This window comes from Notolabrus celidotus, chromosome 5 (genome assembly GCF_009762535.1).
Source record: "Notolabrus celidotus isolate fNotCel1 chromosome 5, fNotCel1.pri, whole genome shotgun sequence".
Lineage (NCBI taxonomy): Eukaryota > Metazoa > Chordata > Actinopteri > Labriformes > Labridae > Notolabrus > Notolabrus celidotus.
In genome coordinates, this window is record NC_048276.1 from 20846654 (window position 1) to 20872679 (window position 26026).

Sequence of the window (26026 nt, forward strand, 5' to 3'; positions counted from 1 at the left end):
AAGTAGAAAAGACGACATAGTTCTACAAACATACAAGAAAAAAAGAATACATAGTTATACAAAAGAAGCAAAATCAATCAGTTCCATTAGCAAACACTGAAACATTTTACTTTACATTTGCAAAAAGGAGTAGGAAGAGTGTAAAACTTATCTAATCCTACCCCTTTATTCACTATTTTCTGGCATTATACTAGTGCACTCCCACATGTCAAATCTTCATATATTATCTTCATATTTCTTCATCGGAATCGCACTGTCCTTCATACTGTGTATGTTTGTTTTTAAATAACCTAGTGCAATTTTTATCGTGCAATAACTTACCTTATCTATTTGTCAGATAGAAGTGTACATAGTGTGTATATATCTGTAATAGTTGCCATGTTTTATTTTATTTTTACTTTATTCTATTCTATTTTATTATATTATATTTTACCCTTGTCATGGCTATTATTACTGTTATTATATTTTTTAACTATGTTAGTACATTGTTGTATTCCCCTGTCCAGTGTTGTAAGCTACTGTAACAAAAGAATTTCCCCCAACAGGGGACAAATAAAGTAAAATAAAGTATATCTTATATTTACACCTACAATCAAAAGTAAACCCCTCATGATTATCAACACTCGTCTTCCTCCTTGTAGTATTAGTTGCCTAGTAGTTGTTGCAGTAAAAGTACATAAATTAACTTAACTATAAATATCGCATCAAATGTGTCTCTCCTGTTGTTTGTTATTGTCAGTTTTCACTATCTTCCGTCTCCCCGACCCACCCTATGACCCTGAGTGGAGCAGTGCCTGTGGCTGACACTAGAGGCTTCCTGCTGCTCGGTGGTTGTTTTGGTTAGCTGGATGATGCTAGCACATGCTGTCTGCTGTAGCCGGCTGTAGTGGTGATGGCTCTCCCATAAAGCGGGGAGAGCAGGGGGGCTCTGTGTTTTCCGACCAAACACTCAAACAAGTTCCGTGGCCATGGCTGGAGTTTTCGACATCGACTTGGATCAACCGGATGAGAATGTCTCTGACGACGACCTGGAGGATGGGGTGAGTAAAACGTTAACGTTCAAAGCCAGTTAGCTGGTAATGTAGCGCTTAAGCTAGCACTTTCGAGGCCTGTGCTGCTCGGACTGGTGGTTCCATTCTCGGACATGTCCTCGTTTACCCCTTTCCCGCGGAATCCGGTAGTGCCCCACAAAAGACTACACTGTAGTTACAGAAGTTTCCAAATGTCCGGTCTGCATTCAGAGTAATGGCATCACATATTTAAGTTTAATCACCAACACAAGGCAAAGCACATACTTTATCTTTACTGTTGACGGCTGTTTGTGTCTCCCGGTGTTTCGTTGAGTTGTGCTTCGTTGTGAATCCATAGCAGAGGCTGTGAATCCCCCTTCATCTGATACTGCTCACAGTAACCACTTTGTTTTACATTACCTCTCGCTCTGATTGCATTGACAGAGTAATTGGAGCACGTTTTACAAGTACAAAAACTGAAGGAGGCATCCAGGAGCTTTATCTCCATATACCAATAAGGCCTGTCTCTACTGCTATCAAAAAGTGATCCTAGTACAGATTCATTTAACATGACACCACTACTCACTCAGTCTGCACAGTGGGAACATGATACTACGTTTCAATACTTTTACAAAAACAATCAGAAACGAAGGGAGCATTCATTTGAATGCGCAGTGCCTCATCTCGATAGGTAGCACTTTTTGACAGAACACCGGCTCAAGTTAATGTGACTACCGTTCCTGTGCGAATTACGTTAATACTGTGGACTAATGTGAGCCGACAGTTCGGCACAAACATGACCGTGTTGTTTAAAAACTCTGGAAAACGACGCCCACCGTGCCCACTTTACAAATGACTGGTCTTACGTCGGCTCGTCGAACCGCGCGTAGCTAACTACATGTCCGATAATAGGTCTAACTTATCAGATGAGGCGGTTTTACACATTCCATCGGCATCCGCCTGTAGTAGGGATGTAACTACATAGTATCGAGTCACATAAATGCCACATGCTTAGTTTGAAAACAACTTTTATAAAGAATAAGTGGGATATACATTGGTTAAAGGTACAGGTAGTCAACAAACGCTGCTAATGGCTCTGATGCTAACTGACCTCACTGTTTACTATGGTGGCCCTGAAGGATAAAACACATTTACAAAAGATGAAACACTTTTACAAAGTTGGAGACAAATTTACATTTTATAAAACAAAATGACATCAGCAAAACACTTTTATCAAGGTCAAAACAAATTTACATTTAAGGAAACAATTTTACAAACCAAGAACACTTTTACAGTTAAGTCTGACTCCTTTTAGCCGGACTCCGTTTAGCCTGAGGCGATATGGTCTGATGCCGTTACATCAGAATTCTGACACATGATGAAAGTTTTGTGGAGATATGACGGAGCTTTTTCAGAGACATGATGCTTTTTCCTCTGAGGTCTGATACCTCTCTCTAAGACCCGAGGATGTCCTAATATGTAAACCGTGTCCATCTCCGTTTGGTTTCTCTCCATCAAAACAAACTAAATGACCCCTCCCTCCATCACTTCAGGATCACTTACGGTATTTGGTACATTCCCTTTCCATAAAATGAAATGTTAATTTGTTTCAGAAATGGTAAAAGTGTTTCATCTTTTGTAAATTTGTTTTCTTAAATGTAAATTTGTTTTGGCCTTGGTTAAAGTGTTTTTGCTAATGTAATTTTGTTTTATAAAATGTAAAAATGTTTTCCAAAATGTAAATTTGTCTCCAACTTTGTAAAAGAGTTTCATCTTATGTAAATTAGATTTGTCCTTCAGGGCCACCGTAGAATACTGTTCCATCACTCATCTATCAGCAAGTCGGATATAAACACAACTGTAGTGACTATCCTGACCGGATTTTAGTCACTGTCTGGGTGCGGGAGTGAGGTGTTTTTGACGCGCTTCTAAAAGAATCCAATGTCCAATCTGAGGTTATTGTTGCGTTATTTCTTGCCGTTTATTGTTTCAAAACATAAACAGGTAAAACAACTTACTTTGATGGTGATAGGCGTGATGAAAAACGAATGTGTGGTATAGGACAAGCGGTAAAAACCGTGTGCTCTTCCCGTTCCCAAGATCACTACTTCACCTGTGCCCCTTTTGTAGTATTTACCTGCCCGTTTACCTGAAGTGCCCCTTGTGGTGATTGTGTGAGTAACAAAACACAAAACAAAAACAACATAGGAAAGAATGGCTCATACAACAACTCAGGTTATTGTTTCAGGCAATAGTGCCACAGTTAAGCCCATATAATGTTAGGTGGGTTCATTATTGATTTTAACAACATTTTATTTTCAACTTTTTAATGTCCTGATGTTCCTTTGTATGCAGTTCTTGTTTTGTCTTGTCTCTTTATTTTCACATGCTATGACTTATTCGAAAATAAAATGCATGAGCTTAAACAAGAGCATTTTGGTGCAGTGGTTAGTCCTGTTGCCTCACACCAAGGAAGTTTTTGGAGCAGGCTCCCACAATGGGATAATATAATAACAACATAATGGAAGCTGTATGAACCTAATGCAATTCAACAATTTAACAATTCTTATAGCAGTAGCTTAGGAATTCGTTGGCTGCTGCTACCTGTTAACTTAAATTAGATGAATTAAAGTGAAATATTTTACAGGGGTGTATTGTGGTAAACCCCAGTCATTTAAGCAAAAACATGCATGTTAATGTTTGAGGTTGGTTCCCCTTGCATTCAGGTTTGTTGATTTTTCTTTTCCTGTTTTTCCTCTTCTTTTCAGGGTCAGCTCGGTGAATACATGGACCAGTGCAGTGGTTTTGAATTGTGAGTATACCTAGAACTTTAATTAACTTTATCCTGAAAGGGTTTTAAAAAAGTAATTTTTACACATATTTTTGTGGACAGTTATTACTTATGTTGAGGGATTTTGAGTGATTACAGGGCTGTTTTTATGAACCTGTTTCAGTTAACTCTTAAAGGTGACATATCATGCAAAATGGACTTTGTAATGGTTCTTTACCTGAAATATGTTTCCCTGGCATGTCTACAAACCCCCCGAGAATGAAAAAAATCCATTCTGCCCCTGTTTTGATTTCTCCACCTTTCTGTAAATGTGTGTGAAACGAGCCGTTTCAGACTTCCGTGTTTTTGTTACGTAACAACAATATCCGGTCTGTCACGGAGTCAGAGCTCGGAGCTTGTTCAGCCCATAGACTGTATAAAATAATACTGAATCCCTCCTCCGTTTTTCATTCCCTGCACAAATGTGTGCTAACAAGGAGCTCAGGAGGGAGGCATGCTAGTTGTAGGCTGTCTTAATAAACACAAAGGTCGGTTTTACTCCCCACGTCTGCAGATTTGAAGATCTAGTGGATGATTTTTATTTATCATAGATAAGTGCTAGCGCTAGTTAGCATAGCTACATAGCTACATGTCGTAGCTGTAGCTGTGTACCAAGACACACGTCAACATACTGATAAATAAAACAACAAGAAACAGAATCTGGAAGGTCCCGCTGCCTTTCTGGCAGAGGTCGGTTTTACTCCCCACGTCTGCAGATTTGAAGATCTGGTGGATGATTTTTATTTATCATGGATAAGTGCTAGCGCTAATTGGCATAGCCACATAGCTACATGTTCATAGCTGTAGCTGTAGCTGTGTACCAAGACACACGTCGACATACTGACAGATAAAACAACAAGAAACACTAAATCTGTGACCAATCCTTCATAAAAGGTCCTGCTGCCTTTCTGGCAGAGGTCGGTTTTACTCCCCACGTCTGCAGATTTGAAGATCTAGTGGATGATTTGTATTTATCATGGATAAGTGCTAGCGCTAGTTAGCATAGCCACATAGCTACATGTTCGTAGCTGTGTACCAAGACACACGTCTACATACTGATAAATAAAACAACAAGAAACACTAAATCTATGACCAATCGTTCAGAAAGGTCCTGCTACAGGCGCCCCTCCGTCAGGATCAGATTCAGAGGGTTGAAGTAACGCGATCTCTGAGCAGCCGTGTATATTCAGCCAACATGTAAACATTAGATCAACGTGCTGGAGAGCCGAGGCACATCCACTTCCGGAGGGGGCGTGGTCAGAGGGAAAACAGAGTGTTCTGATGAGGAATGAAGAAAAGGACTTTTCAGGCATGCCAAAATCTGATTTCAAAGTGTTTTTTTGAGCATAAACTTTAAAGACATGTTTTGGGGACCTCTTAGACCAATATATATTGATGAAAAAAGCGTGATATGTCCCCTTTAACATAAGCTTACTTTACCAGCTTGCCATTAGAAAGAGATAGGTGATGAAGAAGAGCGGTAAAGTCACTTAAGGTGTGTCTGATCATCACAAGCTGCTTACTGTTACCAGTTGAGTTTAACTGGATGGAAGAACTGCACTCTTCTTAACCCTCCTGTTATGTTCGTTTCCCCTTGAACAGCAATAATGTTGCTGGGTCCCCAAACCCCAAAAAATCTCATTGCACATTTGTTGTAATCTAATTTTTTACTCCATTACTAACCATTTAAATCAATATTTAGTCCATTGGTGTTCTTTATTTCTCATAGATCATGGTTCAAAGAGGATAACTCACTTGTATTTCATTAAAATTAATGTTAAGACTTTTTTTAATGTACATTGTAAAGCCCTAAATATAAATACAATAGTTTTATATGACATAGATTTTTGTTCATGTTATTTTACATTTTGAATTGTTTTTTTTTTATGAAGTGATGTTGATAAATTAACACGGCACCTCTTCTGTCACGTGCTGTCCAGATTTTTATGTAGCATTTAGCTGGTTTGGAAGACATATATTGCCTAAAATAGAATTTAAAAAGGGTCAAAGTCTCGTCAAGTCAAACTTTATTTATAAAGCACATTTAAAACAACCTCAGTTGACCAAAGTGCTGTACAGATATTAAAATACAATATAACCATACACAATATAACAATAAATAAGAACAATAAAAGAACAGTAAGAGCTCAATTTAGGAAATAAAAGAGTAAAAAAGTAAAAAGCCAAAGATTCTTGTTCAACTGGGACTGAACGCCGAGGAGAAAAGATAGGTTTTCAGCAGTGTTTTAAAGTGATCCACAGACTGTGCAGCTCTTAACCTGGAAAGGTAGGCTGTTCCACAGCTTTGGGGTCGCCACTGAGAAGGCTCTGTCCCCATGAGTAGAGAGTCTGGACCGAGGTACTGCCAGGAGCAGCTGGTTAGATGACCTAAGTGCTCTGGAAGTACTGTGAGGCTGTACAAGGTCTAATAAATAGGACAGTGCCAGACAAGTTAAACACTAAAAGACAATTAATGAAACCTTGAACTGGATCCTAAAGTTAACAGGCAACCAGTGCAAAGAAGCAAGGACAGGACTGATGTGATCCCGCCGTTTCTTTCCAGTCAGCAAGCGGGCGGCTGCATTTTGGACTACCTGTAGACGGCGCAATGCTGACTGGTCGAGACCAACAAACAAAGAGTTACAGTAATCTAAGCGCTAAGTAACAAAGGTGTGAATCAATCTCTTGAAATAATTTCTGGGAAGATAAGGCTTCACTTTTGCTAATAGTCTTAGCTGAAATAAGCTTGTTTTAACAATTGAGCTTATCTGCTTGTCAAACTTAAAGTCACTATCAAAAATAACACAGAGGTTCCTTGCATAAGGGTGACAGTAAGGCTTAAGGGTGCAATGGCGCTATCATTGCCATCTAACAGATTTTATTGGCCAAATAAAATAATCTCTGTTTTGTTTTTGTTCATGGAGAGAAAGTTCACTCCAAAGGGTCAATTGGTTTCCCAAAGGTGTTGAGTTGACTTTGGTTGACAGTTATCAGAATCGTTTTCATCAAACGGTTAATGAAGTTCCCTGTTTTGATTGGCCAGAGTTTTCCACCCAGAAATAATTTACTTTATTTCCTCAAACACTTACTGGAGCCTTTTCTAACCTCCACAGCTTGTAAATGAACTTAGTATATACATTTCTAAACTAAGCTGTCAACGACAAACAATGGCAATGAGGTATTATGGGAATTTCAGTGAGTTGCTTATCTTCTATAAAGCACTTGTAACTTATTTACTGCCATCTTTTGGCACTTGTATGTCACTGCAAATGACAGTGTGGCAATTTGCTCTATTAATTGTTGAATTTATTAATTTAAAGGAATGAAAATAAACATTCTGTTCAGTTGAAATTGACATAAAATAGAACAACCAGAGAATATCCAGGTTTGTAACTGGGACAGGCCTTTGTTTGCCTTGACCATTATCAGAGACTAGCTATTATTTGAGGAAGTACGGCTTATATCTTGGATTGGATCACATTGTAATAACTACAAACTGGTCGTATTGATGGGTTTATTTGAGGCACATTCACATGCTGAAAATTTAAACTATTCACATATATGTATATGTCAGCCTCAAATAATATAACTCTATTTTATGTTTAGGTCAAATGCTTGTAACGCTCTTTGATGTACTGCGGTGTATCTTGGAAAATGTAAGCACAGTGTTGATTGAATGCTATGAATCAGATGTTAATGTTCTTATTTCTTGTATTTCTGTGTTTTTCCAGTAACATGGACGACTGTGAGAAGATTGAAATTTCTGAGAACAGCGTGAATATGGGAACAGAGCAGATCAGGCCTGAGTGCTTTGAGCTGCTGAAAGTTTTGGGGAAAGGTGGCTATGGAAAGGTGAGGCATCTGATTCCCTGACATAAGAATGTAGATATGAACTCAAGTCATTGGCAGCACTCTTATGACAGTGACTTCTTTGATTTCCCTGCATAAATATACAATAAATTGACTGGAAGTTTGGACATTGCAGGTTGAAACCATAGCATTGGTCAGATAACAGTGAAACAGCTGTGCAGAGCTGTGTAGACAATAAAAATCCACAACGATTGACACAAACACGATGAAATGTTCTGAAAGATTAGTTTGAAAAGTGGGGGAATACCCCTGTGTCCTTAACCTCTCTGGTTTGGACCTGTCATCACATTGTCATTATGTGGTGCAGACACCTGCAGTTGTCTTTGCATTGAATCGGGTGGGGACTCTTTTACTGGAAATGAAGTTTTGCACGCTGAAAATTACAGCTGTTTATGAGAAGCCTCTCAAAAACCCAGACATACATGACACTGTGTTGAAGCGGTTGGAAGTTTTACAATTCATACTGCACCTTCAAACATCAGATCTGCCGTCATAAAACGGCCCCCTCTTTAGCCACATCAATATAATACCACACTGTAATCATCTGCACCCTCTTCTATCGAAGTGTAAGCCCACTGACGTTTGGAAGTTTGACTTTATTGTTTTATTTTTGTGTTACCAACACATGGAGCTCTGGAAATTTTCTGACCTCTCTTTTTCTGAGCCTGGCAAAGAAAGTGCACATCACAGTTATTTTGGAAACACTTCTCACTTGGCAAGTAGATGCGTGACTTATTCCTTCTTGAAGTGGTTTTATGTCTGATGACTAACAAGTCGATTTCTGCGTCCTGGGAATTTCTCGGCCAGCATTTTCTCTAAAATCACATGTCATCTGTTTTTGTATTCTCTAGTTTATGTTTTTGCGAAATTTGAAAGTCATTTTACTTAAAACTAAACTTAATCAGAAAATAGAAGTATAAGTCATTTTAAAACTTTGACTGTAATCTGTATTAATTCATCACTTGGACTTAAAGCGACCATCAGAACTTTAGTTATACTTTTAATTTGTTTGACACAAAGTGCAGATTACTTTTGACTTGTAAACTGAGCCGTCTGGGAGCTTTTTTAAGTGACATGCGCTATTCAAATGCATATTAGTGTTAGAAATGCACAGGAAACTATGGTGGCTAACTATGGTGTGCCGAAAGGGATCACTATCAAAAAAAAAGGAACCTTAATCACTTCCTGGATAACACATTCAAACTGGTAGTCCAAGAAGGAATATTGGCCTATAATTACTAACCCCGAATACAAGATGATCCTTCTTTTTCAGATGTATTTAAAAAATAATAATCTTATATTGGGGTCAATACGATTTCTAATAACAGTCAATCTTTCTCTTGTTGCTCTGGTTTACTTTACTAGGGGCGTTAGCAATAATCTCAGTCTGTTAAATGACCAGCTGAAAACTCCTTGAAGGAGCTTTGAACACGCTCTAAAGCAGCTTTTAACCATTCCTGGCAGTACTAAAAAGATTTTTCACTCCTAAATGATATCTCTGAAAGATATGACAAAGTTAATGTTGTCCCGATCGTCAAAGGTAATTTGAATTCCCAAAAGACGCATTCATATTTTTTCATTATTGTCATTTTGCTTGCCAAAAATAAATCTAGTCAGAAATGTATGTATGTCGGGGCGCTGGTGGCCTAGCGGTCTAAGCGCCCCACATACAGAGGCTACAGTCCTCATTGCAGGAGTCGCCGGTTCGATTCCCGGCCACGACCAATTCCTGCATGTCTTTCCCCACTCTCTACTCCCCACATTTCCCGTCTCTTCAGCTGTACTATCAAATAAAGGCGAAGAGCTCAAAAATATAACTTTAAAAAAGGAAAAGAAATGTGGCAAACAAATGAGGCTGATGTGGAAGTGCTAAAAGCTGCAGTTCCTCGAGTGTCCACTTGGGGCTGGCTGTGAAAGCTGCAAAAAGACCCATCTTTAGAGCAGAAATAAAAGTGTTTACAGCCTGGTTCAAAGTACAAATGTGGTCTGAATAGCTCATTTCTTTTTTTGCACACTAGACAGGGTGGACTCTTAAATAACTCATTATTTTTTAATAAATTAAGATTATGAGTTTTGCATAATTGGGTGCTTAGTTTAACTTAATTGACAGGCAGGTTCACTGTAGCTGTTGACAGGAGGCTAAAGTTCCGGCTTAGCTCCACCTCTTTGCCTCCTGTTCGGTTGGGTCAGAGCCTCTTTAACCTCAAACGCTTTAAACCAAAGTTTAATTTTGGCAGCACTGGCTTTTGCATGCAATATTGCAACATTATCAGACCTGCTGCACACACTTTCTCTGCTGCTGCACATAAAGTAATAACTTGTTAGCTCCTTAAAAGCTTATCATGAGGTATTTGTCTCCATCTCAGTGTGCGATTTAGGCTAAACTAATCTAGCTTAGAATAATTAACAACTTTTCATTGCTTAATTATTCCATTTCTTTATTTCTGCTATCACGGCAGAATTATTTTGTGATACTATGGCTGCTGGGAGGTTATTATTATGATATAATTGATGTACTGTTTCTGTCATGCCTGTATGGAGTGGAAGTTAAATTGCATGCAGTCACCCTGTGTGGATGCATACTGACTTTGACATATTGTAAATGTTTGCAGGTGTTTCAAGTTCGGAAAGTAGCGGGTGCCAACTCTGGGAAGATATTTGCTATGAAAGTTTTGAAGAAGGTGAGTTCATCTGTCTTTATTAGCTGAAGAAGACATGTTTATTAAATCACTCATGGAATGTGAGGTGAATGTGAGCCCGTCTGCCCCCTGGTGTACAGACAGGGAAGTGCAGGGAAGAGAAATGGCATCTGCATTCAAGTAAATGTTGATGCATGGGGAATTAGCACCTTAAATACTTGGTGGAGTCACAGGCCAAATGCAGCTTAACTGTGTCTACTGTTATGTATGCTGAATGTCATTGTGTGCCGTCTCTGGTGACATACTGGTGCATTCAGCCGTGAAGCCAGAAGCTAAGGGCAGACCACCCAAAATAATGGCAGCAGGCTTTCTGCCATTAAACCTCAGATGTGCTGCTTCTGTTCAGCTTGGCCTCCTCTCTGCAGCTGACACCGAGCTGGTGCCTGACTCTGCTCCAGAAGCCAACTCTTATTCCCCGAAGCTTGAGGTTTGGGTTAATGACTGTGTTTATTGGCTTAATGAGACTTTACTGTAGCTACCAACCTGGCTTCCTGTATGTGCTCTGGCCTGGCAGCAGTTGATGTTGGAGCTATAACACAAGCTTTAAGTTAAAGCCTGAATAGTTCCACTGCGCTAACTCTTGCTGCTTTCCTGTCCCACTCCAGGCTATGATTGTGCGTAATGCAAAAGACACAGCACACACCAAAGCGGAGAGGAACATCCTGGAGGAGGTGAAGCATCCTTTCATTGTAGACCTCATCTATGCCTTCCAGACTGGGGGAAAGCTGTATCTAATCCTGGAGTACCTGAGTGGTGAGCAGAGCTATGTTCAGTCAAACAATGTTTCCTAAGGTTGAGAATCTACTCGTACTAATCTTTATTTTGAACATGGTTATAACATATAAGTAGGTACAAACTGAGCTCAAAAAGCAATAAAATATGTAAAGTAAACCTAAACAACAATGTTCAGTGAAATGTTCAACGCAAAGTAAACGTTTTGTTCTAAGAGACTTTTCCTCAACCCCTTTTTTCTGCTTCAAAAACTATGACCAAAACAGCCCTTTAGTGTCAATAGAAGAAGATAGATAGATAGATAGATAGATAGATAGATAGATAGATAGATAGATAGATAGATAGATAGATAGATAGATAGATAGATAGATAGATAGATAGATAGATTGATTGATTGATTGATTGATTGATTGATTTACACTCTTGATAGTTGTTCAAGCACAAAGTGTCCATAGAAACCATCTCCATCAATACAGGAGGTCTAAGACCTCCTTAACTACCAGCATTGCCTCTCGGTGGACCTTAGCAGCAGGTTAATATACTAAAATCAACTTTTGAAATAAATCAAAGAGAGAAAGGTAATTGTTTTACAAAATGCTTTAGAAATATTGGACATGAGTGTGTGAAGTTCTTCTGATCAATAGGAAACTTCTAGTGTTCAAAATTTAAAGCCAATGTGGAAGTGCAATAAAATGCAGTTCTTCAAATATCCACTAGAGACCCTGTACGATCCCATCAGGAGATATCTCTTGTTACAGGAGAGTTAGACATAAACAAAGCCTTGCTCTAAAATCGGTTTAGTCTCTGAACTCAATTAATTTGTCCATAACAAATAACAAAAAAATATTTCATAGCTAATACGTTCTGATCACTTCTGGCTGCAGAGATCTTTTCTAAACTTTTGCCCTGAGACATATCAAAACTCATTCATTTAAAGCACATTTTTGTGTACTATAAAGTAAATGAACTTTGTGATCTGTTGCTCTGATTGGAAAGACTTCTCAATTAAAGACAAAAAGTGTTTTGGCTGTATGGGGGGGTTGTAGCGGTTTGCTGGGTGGCAAGGCAGCAGCCTCAGCTCCGTCTCTTTGATGGTTTCTAGATTAGCTTGAAGTTATTTGGAGTCAGTATTTCCAATATAGAGATCACTTCAGAAAACAACGAGTGATGTCATTGAGACTAAGTTCACATTTAAACAGTCCATAGTTCTGACTAATCTTACTCTGGTTTGGCTAAAGGACTTGACCGTTTAGGCACCGTCATGGATGTTGCAGTTGAACCTTAAAGCTGGGGTTGGTAGTCAGATTTAGATACACTTTTTGTTGAAATGAACTTTATGCCCCAATGGCAATCAATACATAATGTGTTCTTAAAAAAGAAGTAAAAAAAAGCCGCTATCTACAGCCGGAGTAAACCTGGGAAAACACCAACCAATCCCTGCCATCAGGATCCAAATTATGAAACCAATCAAATCCCATCCTGCCGTTCTGCCCGCCTCCTGCAAAGCGTACATTTCATGTTAATTTGTGTTTTTAACTTTCACTATGATAATGTTTTGGTGTTTTCTTATCACTGAGTGAGACATGAGTTGACGTAGTGCAAAACACAAACGATGTGCTGAGGACGGGTTTTGAATCCGTCACGATCATATGGTCGCGAATCAGTGGCGCTCGTACATGTGAGCGTGGCATCGTTTATGAGGAGCTCCGAGGGGAGGGGGTGGAGGGGTTAGACGGAGTCCTGAGGAAATGCTACATTCAAATTCATGCTAGTTTTCCGTGATTACCAACCCTAGCTTTAATCCTACTCTATAGCTGTTGCTGTTTCCTATTTATCCTCCAGGAAAGCTTTGTAGACCAACACTTGTTTACTGTGTTAGCTGAAAATGACGTGGTTGCTTCCTGGTTGAAAGACTGCCCTTTGCCGTACCCTGTTAAACAGTAATGCAGGAGACTCAGTGACAGCAGACAACCTTCTAATATAACCTACATATTGGAAACGGTGAAAAAAAAACACATTCCCCTCCAGGGATTAAGAAAGTATGAGGCATTTGTCTCTGAATCTGGTAATAGATGATTCATTATTTCCACTGTAAATACCTTCGACTGATATGTTGTTTTTGCGGCGCCTGCAGGTGGGGAGCTGTTTATGCAGCTGGAGAGAGAGGGCATCTTCATGGAGGACACGGCGTGGTGAGTTAGTTCGTCCGACACAAAAAAAATCTTTCTCTGAGAAATGAATACAAACGATTGAGTTTCTGGAAACTCTTCTGTTTCGGGATGTTTTTCTTAAACATGTCAAATCTAAATGTCTTTGAATCTTTTCCTCCCCCTCTCCTAACCACACTTCTTATGTTAACACACATATTAAAAAGCCGCCCACACAAGTGACAGCATGAAACTATTTCCAAATGGGGACTGTATTGGTATCCTGAAAAACAGCCATTGAAGCATGGTAGAAAACTAACACTGACGGTTAAACAAACAAGCTTTTCATTTTGGAAAACAGGCTGATGGTGACACAGTTTGTAGTCACTGTGACGTTAACTTAAAACAGGAATACTTGCCGTACCAGCTGCTCTGTTTTATAAACACAGCCTGTGATGAAAACAGTGATTACATGAGCTGAGCTGCTGGACAAATAAGGGTGTGTAATATTCCTGGAAATGACAGCCTCACTGCAGATTATTGAAGAACACTCGGTGGAAATGTATGGATGAATATGATCAGTGATACGTTTAGTGGAAGAACACTTCATGTAAATGCATCTGTGCTGAATTTAAAGTCTATTTTTCATGTGCACAGTTTCTACCTGGCTGAGATCTCGATGGCGTTGGGTCACCTGCACCAGAAAGGCATCATCTACAGAGACCTGAAGCCTGAGAACATCATGCTAAATAACAACGGTATAGAAACATGAGGGCACTTACATACTTGTCCTTTCTTCTCATGACCTTTAGTTCTTAGACTGAATTTTTACTCCGAGTAATCTGAGACTTAATCTATATGTTCTCTGGTTTGTAGTTTCCTCATGTTCCTTCTTTGGCTGTTTTCCTGTAGGTCATGTAAAGCTCACAGACTTCGGTCTGTGCAAGGAGTCCATCCACGACGGGACGGTTACTCACACCTTCTGTGGGACTATTGAGTACATGTACGTCACACACTCATCATCCAGAGTCAATAAATGAGTTCAGCTTCCTGCTTTGTCCTCACATTTCCCGCTTCCCTTACAGACCGATGTATCAGCTGTTTTATGTTTCACACACGTGTCCTTCCTCAGGGCTCCAGAGATCCTGATGAGGAGCGGACATAACCGTGCAGTGGACTGGTGGAGCTTAGGGGCCCTGATGTACGACATGCTGACAGGAGCAGTAAGTGCAGATTAACCAACCAAAGAGCTGCATTGATAAATAAACTGATCATGACTGCAATATAAGGGTCTCTCTCTTTTGAGATTTTAACATGTTTCTCTTACTTGGATGGAAACATTCATAGCACACTAATTTCCCATAATTAGTATGAATATGGTATACTCTGCTTTTGAAACAGGCATGTGTTATATATAGTTATCTGTCAGGGACTTTGGATTTTACACACAGAAGGGTAGTTTTCAGGGTCCTAGAGTTGTACAGTCCATGATAAGTTACTTTTTAAAACTTTAAAGCACTCAATTAAAGCTGGGGTTGGTAGTCAGATTTAGATACACTTTTTGTTATACTGGTTAAAATGATCTTTATGTCCCGATGGCAATCAATACATAATGTGTTCTTAAAAAAGAGCGAAAAAAAGCTGCCATCTAAACCTGGGAAACCTGGGAAAACACCAACCAATCACCGTTTTTGGGTCCCAAAATTTTTAACCAATCCAATCCCTTCCTTCAGTTCTGCCTGCCTCCTGTGCGTACATTTCCCCGGCGTTCACTCCCCGTCCCCTGCCTCTGCTTCCCCTGACTCTACTGACTGCCCCTCTCGCTCGACCTCGGGCCTTGCCCTGGGGGGCATCGTTTTGGAGGAGCTTCGAGGGGAGGTGGGGAGGGGTTATACGGAGTTCTGAAGACATGCTACATTCAAATTCATGCTAGTTTTCATAGACTACCAACCCCAGCTTTAAATCAATTCTAATGTTACAGGATACCAGGAATGTGACATCTTTTGGATACTTTCATGTTTATGTTAAGTGGTGAAAGTAGGGGTAAATAAATGCTATCCATCATGTGCACACACATACTTTTCCATAGTTCCTTAGAGCTTTCATTGTTCTAAAAGACTGCAAGTATCCCAGTCTAGAGAGCACACACACTTGTTTTGAATCCATGAAGTGCTTCTTGCTGCATGTTTTCTTATTTTGATGGACAGCCTGTCAAGTAATATCAACAAATCACACTCAGGGCAGAAAAAAAAGACAGTACCAAGATATTGTCATTTACATAATCTAAGATAATAGAGTAGCATGTAGATTAGGCATCCCATTTAGGGTTTAAAAGCAGTTTGTGACACGTGGCCTCTTGCCTGTTCACAGTCAGCTCTTTGTGTGCACAAAGTGACCAGCTGACAGCTGTCTGCAAGGCTGATGTTAATCAAAATGCAAAGTAAGTGAACTGCAGTCTTAATGAAAAGAGTGACAATGATGTGTACAAACCTGCAGCTGCAAGTTTCTGGTGTGTGTGAGAGGAGGGAAAAAACGTGGATAATTTTTTATCCTGCTTTTGATTTGGATGGCCAAAATTGAAAGCTTGTTTTGATGAATGTGCAACTTAGTCATGACATTGAAACAATTACAGCACTGCAGATGTTAGATGTGCTAGTGTTGCTCTTTCTGACTGTTGTTATTGTCCTGCTTTGTTTTTCTAGCCTCCATTCACCGGTGAAAACAGAAAAAAGACGATTGACAAAATCCTGAAATGCAAACTCAGCCTTCCGCCTTACCTCACACAAGAAGCCAGGGACCTCCTGAAAAAGGTGAGTAATGGAATACCCTTGACTCCTTGTCTCTGCTGGCTGAAACGGCCTGAGTGGCAGAAAACTGAGTGTCTAAACTCTCTTTCAGCTGCTGAAACGAAACGCCTCATTACGGCTCGGAGCTGGACCAGGAGATGCTGCAGAGGTCCAGGTAAATGTATTTATCAAAAATAGACTCAGGAGTGTGTGCATGCAGTGTGTTCCTATGTTGATTTTTGAAGATTCAGAAAATGCTTCTTAGAAGTCATGAAAATATCAAAACCTGGTTGCTGTCTCTGTGTTTTAAAGGCCCATCCATTCTTTCGACACATAAACTGGGATGACCTCCTCGCCCGTAAAGTGGAGCCTCCATTCAAACCTTTCCTGGTGAGTTTTTCATTTCCTGCTTCTCCTCCTTCTCCTCCTCCGTGACTTGTCCATAAAATGTGATTAACTGACCTGCTTCTTTTGGCAGCAATCAGCTGATGACGCCAGCCAGTTTGACTCCAAGTTCACCAGCCAGACCCCCGTGGACAGTCCTGACGACTCCACGCTCAGCGAAAGTGCCAATCAAGTCTTCCTGGTGAGTTACTGAAGCCTAACCTCCTGGTACACAGCAAGACTTGTTGCTCCTCTGTCTCAACTTCTTTTTTGTACAGAAGAGCAGCACCAGAGTTATCTTGATACCTGTATCATAAATGACTAAATGCAGTACATGTGTAGGCAAGTACGCAAAGTAACACACTAATCTGTAGGGGTGGGAATTGATAAGATTTTATCAATATCAATGCCATTTTCGATTCTGCTTATGAATCCAATTCCTTATCAATTCTCCAAACGATTCCTGAGTATTTTTTTGAGGGGAGAAAAAGTAGTTCAACACAGTCTTTCGCAGCAAAAGCAGCCATTTTATTTTTTCCAAAATGATGTCTGCACAAGACTGAACATGAACATATTCAACTTGAACATACTGAACAATCTCGGCCGTGTGAGTCCGGACGTGGCCCCTCAAGCCTGGATGAAAAGACTTTTAATTTGGAGAGGAAAAACGCTTTGCCTCCAGGGGTCATCGCGGAGGTATTTTACCCGCTCTCTGTGCCTCATTTTCAGCCACGTGAGTCCGGACGTGGGCCCTGGACCCTGGTGAAAATTACTTTGAATTTGGAAAGGAAAAACGCTTTTCCTCTCCATGTTTCTCTGTGGTTGAAGGAGTTCTGCGTCACAGAGTGTGTGACGTAATGCAATGTACCGCAACGTGACGTGACGTTGTGCTGGGAAATGAATCGTTAAGAAGAATCGATAACATTTACTAATCTGACATCATAATATATCGTAGCATCCACCCAATCACACAATCTTGAAACCCCTCAGCCCTCTACAATAAATGCCTTCTCAAACAATAACCAAATTTGCGGGCGTTCCTCTTAAACAAGTGATTAGTAACTTACAACTTTTCTTCACTGTCAAACTTCAGAAGTGATCACAAGTTCAGAACAAAGCAAAGGCCGGACGCGCCCCTCTTGATGTTTGCAAAATAAATGGTGTAATTTCTAGTTCATTACATCTCTTTGAGGAATCCCTGTTCATCTGTTTCTGATAAGTCTCAGTTTCACTGTCAATAATAAGCTACACAGAGGCTTTACTCTGGCTTACTTCAGCAGTATAAAAAAACCCAAAAACAACTGATTTCTTGTGATTTACTTGCAATAAACAGTTCTTAAGTTTGCTGAAATAACAAATACATAATACAGTTTTTTAAAGAGTAAAAGGGAAAACTTTGTCAGTCTGTCCCAAAGAGTGGCAGCAAACTTTCAAAATGTTTCCTATTTCTGATACATTCCAAGTAGTCAGGAAGTCTGACCGCTGATTTGTTTTTGCAACACCGCATTAAACAGATTTGTTGCCAAAGGTAGCTTTTTTTTAATCTGCATAGAACAGGCTGTTAGCTGTACTCGCATGCAGATGTCTGTTTTTAGATGTACAGAAATGACCCTCAGTGGATTGTGTTCCACCTGCTTTTGTTCACTGTTTTTTGTAGAATCTTTAAATACTGATAATATCATAGAAAACACCAACAGCGCAAGTGCAGACTGCTGTGTCAGACAGACATTTCAAGGACTTATGTTCAACATTTAACTGCTCGTACTGAGAAGAGAGATTTAGTTTTGTCAACACTTGTTTGTTTTCATACTCTTTATCTTGTCAATAAATGTGACTTCAGTCTGACTGTGAGCAGGAGTAAAAACTTCCTAGATCAAAACTTGAATTCCCGTGCAGCATCAAAACATCATGTAAACAAACACATGCACAAACAAAGATCAGCTGTAGACTTAATATTGTTTTTATCCTTCTCAACAAGTGGCTCTTACGAGAATCTGTTAATGCATCACATCTGGTCCAGTGTTGCTGGGTTTCCTGGAAGCTCCTCTCACTGTTTCACCACATTGCATGATCCGGTTTACTCAGCATTTCATTGCTCATCATCAGCTGTGGGTTGTTTTTGGAAACATGGTCTTTGAAGAGGTGGACTCACATCTCTCTGTTATTGTCCCCCTCCTCTTCCCTCAGGGTTTCACATATGTAGCCCCATCTGTGCTGGAAAATGTCAAAGAGAAGTTCTCGTTCGAGCCAAAGGTCCGCTCACCGCGGAAGTTCCCTGGAAGCCCAAGAACACCTGTGAGGTAACAACAAATTTTTTTCTCTCTCTCTCTGGTTCCATTGAATTCTTTTGGTCATCATTTACAGATTTTCAACACAGCAAGTCCTTCCTGCTTCGATTACTCATTTGTTGAGCTTATAAATGTTGCCAGATTGATCTGAAGCAGGTCATTAGAAAAACAAAAGCTCCCTTCCAACGGCACGGTCTCTCCAGCACCAGAAATAGATGAGTAAAAATGGACAATACAGTAAATCCCACATTTTTTTCATCCATTTGTATGGATTTTTTGGGATGTATTTGAACAAACTCCTCAGTGGTCTCTGTGCCAGCATGCCAGCATTTTCTACTTTACACTTTGCCTTTGTCTGAATATACAGTAGTCTGTTGCTGTGAATCTCAAATGTTATTTGTGATCATATTTTCATATTAACACTTCAGATTGATGGACCGTCCCATCTCTGGTTGGACAAGTTGACTAGAGGCTTAGATATTGCAGTACTTTTGCCTTTTGGCAATAGAGGTAGTCACAGAGGTGCAACTGCAGGAACGGAACAGCACAGCGTATGTGAGGGGGGCACTCTTTGTGAACATGCCTCTTTTGCTTTCACAGAACACACTGTAGAGATAGACCCATAATTTGTTTTTTGGGGCCGATACCGATTATTAATAGTGAAAGAGGCGGATAACCAATTATACCAAATAATTGGTTATCGGCCAAATATTTAGAGCCAATATTAATTTGCAGTAAAAGGGGAAATATTGGCGTTAAAAATGTGAATAATACAAACTCCGACACCTAACTGTGTTTAAATGCCTTTAAGCATATGTTTATTAAACAGCTTTTCAGATTTGCAACATGTTGAGGTTTTTTTTTTATCTTAGACAATAGACATCTTTGTTTTTAAATTCTAACAAAGTGCAGGGAGCTCCCCGGCTCAGCAGCATGTCTTATAAAGTTAAATGAAAACAAATAAACAGCTCCCTAAAGTTTTCAACAGTAAATAACGTTTTCTAAAATGTCAATATAACTGAAATGTTAATCTTTCACTTATCTTTGTTTTATGGGGGTATTTCAGTGTTTTTGAAGTGGGGTTGTATGAGTTTTAAATCACTAGTAATTGTAGGGGCCACAACGGATGCTGCTCAGCTCGTCCCCTGTGATGAGAAACTGCAGGAGAAATGGAACACAAGTTAGGCTATGGTTTCTGCAGACGGTGTCATTTCTGCCACGTGATTTAGTGAATTTTGAGCCAAAATAACCCAGTTTTAAATTGATCTCTTATTGGCCGTCGGATTTTTAAAAAAGGCTGATGCCAATATGCGTCAAAATGCGAAATATCGGCACCAATAATCGGCCTGGCCAATAATCTGTCTATCCCTAACACACTGACACTGATATGTTGCTGTGTGGTTCAGTGTAGAAATTCAAAGCCGGATGAACACCAGAAATCTGTTACAACGCTGTAATGGAAACCCTGAGCGAAAACAGTGCTGCTTTAAACTCTACTTTTTTCAGGACTGCGAACTCTTTCAAGAGGCAACACATTCTTACAACATAGTCTGTTTTATCAAAGACAGCCCTCAGAGGAATAACTTAAGTTCCTTTCATCCTGTTTCACAGTCCAGTGAAATTCGTCGGGGGGGACTGCTGGCCTCGGCCTCCGACACTGACCGATTGCCCGTCCCTGCTGTCCCCTGGTAACTCCGTGGATCTGCCCATGGAGGTGTCGGTGGTGGAGCACATGGACACGAGCGGTGGAAGCAACTGTGAAGCCTCTGCTCCTCTCCCCATCAGGCACCCTTCAGGCATCAACGCAGGGTCATACAAAAAGCAGGTTTACCCCCTGAACTCCAAACGACCTGAACATCTACGCATGAACTTATGACACCCGGCTCGCCTGTGAACATTTAGGACTCTTCCTCTTTTGTTGTTTTTCTCTCAAAGAGACTCTTAGAATCTTTTTAAATTGACTGACTGACACTGTCAAAGCAGATCACCAGCCCTTCACGCAGCGCCTTCCCGTCTCTCGGCCTCTTAAAAGCTTCCAGACTCAGCCTGGCCTCCACAGCCTGATGCAGATAATCAGCAGGTTCAGTACAGAAGACGTGTGGTCAGTCAAAGGAGAAGGTGCTCTCAAGGAAAGTTGACTTGCTTGTTAGCTTGGTTGTGTCATCTGATGACTGCTGGGGTGGTTTTGGTGGACTCAACTGGCTTTATCATGTGATTGAATGGTGCTCTTTTATCGTCAACTTTGGACAATGTTACTTTTGGTGTTTACAAGTAGATGCCGCCATCAGTGAGAGATAAAGTGACAGGGGGAAGTTAATTCTCCCTCAGTCGACCTTATTTTTTTTTGTTCATTGATCATGTTGTGATAAAAATCTAGCAATTCACACTGTCAGATGGCAGGACTCCCAAAAAATCAGCATATCACTCGAGATGTAGTTGAACAAAGCAGTGTTCATTCTTTAATAAGTCCATGTGTTTCCCTGGATAGTTGTATCTCTTTTACCAAGGAAGCCACTAAAGCCAAAATACATGACAGATAATACCTGAAAGCATTCTTTTAGAAAAACACATGATGCTGAAAGCTACACTGCAGCTGTTTTGCAAAGCAAAAGAAGACGATTGCGGTTAGGTTAGATCAGGGAAATGATCATGGCTTGCACCTAAAAGATCATTATCAAAAAGAATTAAGAATACACACCCTGTCTGAGTAGGTTTTTTTTTTTTACAGAATTGAATGGATCCTGATGTCAACATATTCTAGCACGATTCAGCTGAATGAATTAGGTTGTGGTAGTTTAAATGAGAACTTAAAAGTCAGGTAAAAGTCTGCAGAGAAGTCATTTCTTGGGTTTCAGCCATGAACACGGCACAATTACAAATTGCACCAATTTAATTGTATCTTTGTGAAACAGTGATCTTGAATAAATACAAAGTCAGCTCTGTTTGAAGTTACAATAAGGCGTAGGGTCAATCTTAGGGTTGAGCTAAGTTACTGAAATATTTCTTTTGTAAAGGCTCTACTCGTATAGCTACCACAGTTACTGAAAAATACATATCACACTAACAAAACTCTGGGAGTCATTCACTTGTTATAGATTAAGGCCACTAATAGCACCAAATTGCGCCAATTGCACCATCTTCCCGCTATCTCATGGTCTGGTTCACAAAGCATATCAGACTAATGATATTCCAGTGCAAACAGACCTGTAGAGTTTTGTAGATCAGTGCTGTTTGCTCTTGTTTTGCGTCTGACTGAGGAGATGAGCTGTCAGCATCCTCACTCTCTGCTGTGCTGAGCTGCGCTGTGCGCTCTCTTCCTAACATAGTTCAAATCTGTGCACATACAAATGAGCTCCACAGGGAGGGGACCCGTCATACAAGTGTTGTCATGATCACTGCAAAGTTACAACGTGCCATACCTTAAGAATACTACCACCAGCTCTCAGCAGACTGTAAATATGATGCATGTGGCTGTTAGTGCTTGTGTTTGTGGATGTTTTTGGTTCATTTGAAACAAATTTGCCCCAAATGAATACATAATGGATCATTTAGGTATGCGCAAACAACAGCAACACACAGAGGTGCTATTTGCTCTGCAGAGCAGTTTTGGATACATGTAACCCTTAAACTCTGATTTAGATTGTGTCTTTTTGTCTCACTTGCAAAGATTTAGCACGCGCAAAAGATCCACAATCATTTTGTGAATACGCCTCTTTGTGACTCTGTGCACAGGGGTGAAATGCAGTGTGCTTAGGGAGTCTTGTTAGTCTGCAGGGTCATTGCATAATATTCCACAGTGAACACAGCATTCCTTTATTTTTGAGGAAACAATCACATTGCCTTTTCTCTGGAGCAGGTGGACTTTGCATCCTATATTTAAAAAAGCAGCTGTAAAAAGAAAGAGATAAAAACATATCACTTCCACCACAATCAATACCAAACGACTGGGACGCTTTCTGTAGGAGGCCTTTGTTCCAGAAACACTGTTTAGTTTCTTTGTGTTGAATGTAAACAGACTCCAAATGCCTTTTTTTTTGTGCGTCACTTATATCCTGTACGTTTAGCTCTGAAGACCAAAACTGTTTTCAATCCTGAGTTGAGGCTCTGTAAAGTCTCTCAACGTCTCCAAAACATCTACATAAGGCACACCCGCGCTCATGCACACACATGCACACACACGCGCACACACACACACACACACACACATACACACACATACACACACACACACACACACACACACACACAGGGCTTTCATCTATAACTGCTCTTAGTGATGTAGCATAAAGACAGATTAAGTCAGCTTAAGTCAATGCAGGACTTTGACCCCGCAGACATGAGTTTGTCCCTCATAAAGTTACAAGTCATGTTCAGTTATTTTAAAAAGTACCCAGCCACATGTTAGACAGAGAGAATACCGGTGCTTAAAGGTGTGTCTGTATAAGAGGTTGTGATGAAACATTAGTATTGGATCCCTGACATGAGGTGTTGTAAGAACCCTGCAGTATTTCTGTGATATCAGCTTCAACTCCGCTATCATATTAAACACTAAAAACCTGAACACGCTCACCCTCAAGAATATTAGCCTGGGAGCTTTGCCTGCATTAATATCAACATGGCTGGAGGGGTTAATGCTGTCTGATCAGAGACATTGATGAAGCTGCACGATGAGCCCGGTTGTTCCAAAGTTTTGATCAGGATAAAGATGAACTGGATTTGGGAATCCACATTTTTTTACTGTTCACTATCAGTTCACCAAGTTTACTTTTTTCACTTTTTTAAGGACAACCTGGAGGAGATCAACCTTATCTAGACACAGAAGATAGCAAAATACAGATTACCAGAATTTCTTTTACACTTCTTGTATCCACCAATGGCATTTTTTGGAGCCCCTACTTTCTGTACAAACCAAAGTAGTTCAGCATTTTTAGCCCTTAGTGTCCTAAGTGCAGCATCTGCTCAACTTTTGGAACACCACTGCGCCCGTCAATGTCACTGACCAATCAAAACCAAGAAGGGGTGGGACTTGTGATAACAACTTTAAGACAAGGACGCGGTCAGTACAGAGAGACTAACCACACGTTTATTCAAGGGCACAGCGTCCAGGTTTAGAGCATCAAAGCTGCTGCTAATGCTACAACAGGATGTTCAATTGTTTTACCTTTTCTTTGTAAATATATATCATTGCAAAAATATTGTATTCTTGACCTACTAAAATATGTAGCACATTTTGATCCTGTAATTAAAGCTGAATCCAGCCCACTGCTGGGACCAAGATAACCCTGACTTGGGGGATCAAAGGTATCTCAAACCTGCTCAAAAAGGGTTTGATCTGGATAAAAACTAAGACTGAATTACCTCATCAAATCTGATATTCGTTTTCTTTTTCCTTTGAAAAACCTCTTTAAAAGGTAGATCACCTCTGAACCACTGGGCCCTAAGTCTGGCCATTCTAACCCTAACACTAACTGAAATGTTGGCTGCAGTTTCCCATGTCACTAACTGAACGATGGATGAGTAACAAGAAGCTTCAGTGATAATGGCTCCTTTACTTCCGTTTTTCCAAATACTTTAACCACTCTTCAATTAACCAAATGATTTGAAACCGATAACCCTTTCTGTTATAATTTCACGTTTGATTTGAAGAGTTATGTTTTGTTCCACAGTGGTGCTCAGAGGATTTAGATTTTTCTCTAAGTTACTTTTTTAAACTTGAGGAGCTGCTGCTTGATTTTCTTACTCTATCATTCCAAGACAACATTGTATTTAAGACCACTCCATTTTTATTCCTTTGTTAAATTGTTACTGTATTTATTTTAAGTGCCATTTAGTTTGCATCGTTCACACTATGCAATCTTTGTATTTATTATGTGGTATTATTATTTAGATGAGGCTGCAGAATGTGTGATAAATTGATTTGGAGACTTATTCTCATAGTAGTTAGCACGTAACAAATGATTTCATTTCTGCTGAAAATGTCTTAAAGCAACCTCAGATGAGTCTTTTTCTTCCCTGTACCAAAACTGATGACGGTGATGGCAAAGTCTGACAGTATTTATTGTGAGGCATACAATCATATTTGTGAGGGATTTCCAGAATGCATTTTGATATTTTTCTTTCCTTGCTGAAAACTTGAAGTTCATTTTGTGTTTTTGCAGTGCTTAAGGCAAGGGGGTAGTTTTTATGACAAAAAAAAAAGATGCAAATACGTATGATGATGGCATTGTGCCTTTGCTGATAATGATATGATCTAATTGTTTAAGTCTGAGAGGAGTCAGGAAACAAAAACAACACATTCAGCTCAGAAACAAAATCCAGAGTTGTTTTTTCACTATTGGGCTTTGAATGACATAATTTCTGTTGCTTTATCACCTGCCGTAGACCTGCCTCTTCAGAGTGAGAATGTTAACATGTATCATGTACATTATGAGGTCAAAATAAAAAAATATTGAATTTATTTCCAGTTTAAAGAGTTTCATCTGTGACAATTTTTATTCTTACTTCAAATTAAAGCTGGGGTTGGTAATCTGATTTAGATACACTTTTTGTCATACTGGTTAAAATGATCTTTATGTCCTGATGGCAATCAATACATAATGTGTTCTTAAAAAAGAGCGAAGAAAAGCTGCTATCTACAGCCGGAGTAAACCTGGAACACACCAACCAATCACCGTCGCCTTGGAGGAGCTCCGAGGGGAGGAGGGGAGGGGTTAGACGGAGTCCTGAGGAAGTGCTACATTCAAATTCATGCTAGTTTTCCGAGACTACCAACCCCAGCTTAAAAGCTCCTGTGTGGAGTTCTCTTTCATTCACCCTGTATTTCACTATGGGGTACGCCCCTCTGCAGAGTCCTCAGAAGCCCGATGCCATTACGCCAGCCACATAGGCTGGAAGTCTGCATGAAGAGGAGGGACATCCCAACAAAAGGTATGATGCAGCGTCACTAAATCAAACACTTCTTCTCGCTTCTACCTCAAAAGCTCTGTCCCCCTGCACGAGCCTTCAATGTGGCAGCCCCCACTCTTTGGAGCTCTCCCTCCCGACATCTGCAGCACCCCAACGCTGGACACTTTTAAGAAAGCAATCAAAACGCACCTTTCCTCAAGGCCTTTCCCCATTACATAGTGTAATCCCCACCTAGACGAAGACCTTACCCTGTGAAGCGACCTTGGGTTTCTTGAAAGGCGCTATAAATACCAGTTATTATTATTATTATTATTACAACTGCTAACGGGACTATTAGCTCAACCGTCCCCAAATTGAGCTAACCACTCGATTTG

General features: G+C 40.1%; 1 protein-coding gene across 1 annotated transcript; it reads left to right on the top strand.

Moving 5' to 3' along the window:
• Positions 1–752: 752 nt before the first annotated feature.
• Positions 753–25203, top strand: rps6kb1a (ribosomal protein S6 kinase b, polypeptide 1a). Its single transcript, XM_034683287.1, has 15 exons — positions 753–1040; positions 3779–3822; positions 7572–7692; positions 10323–10391; positions 11015–11162; positions 13276–13333; positions 13946–14046; positions 14201–14291; positions 14421–14511; positions 15991–16098; positions 16187–16249; positions 16387–16464; positions 16553–16660; positions 18646–18758; positions 20358–25203. Exons 1-15 carry the CDS (start codon positions 969–971, stop codon positions 20620–20622), a joined length of 1530 nt encoding a protein of 509 aa, XP_034539178.1. The 5' UTR covers positions 753–968; the 3' UTR covers positions 20623–25203.
• Positions 25204–26026: the final 823 nt, after the last annotated feature.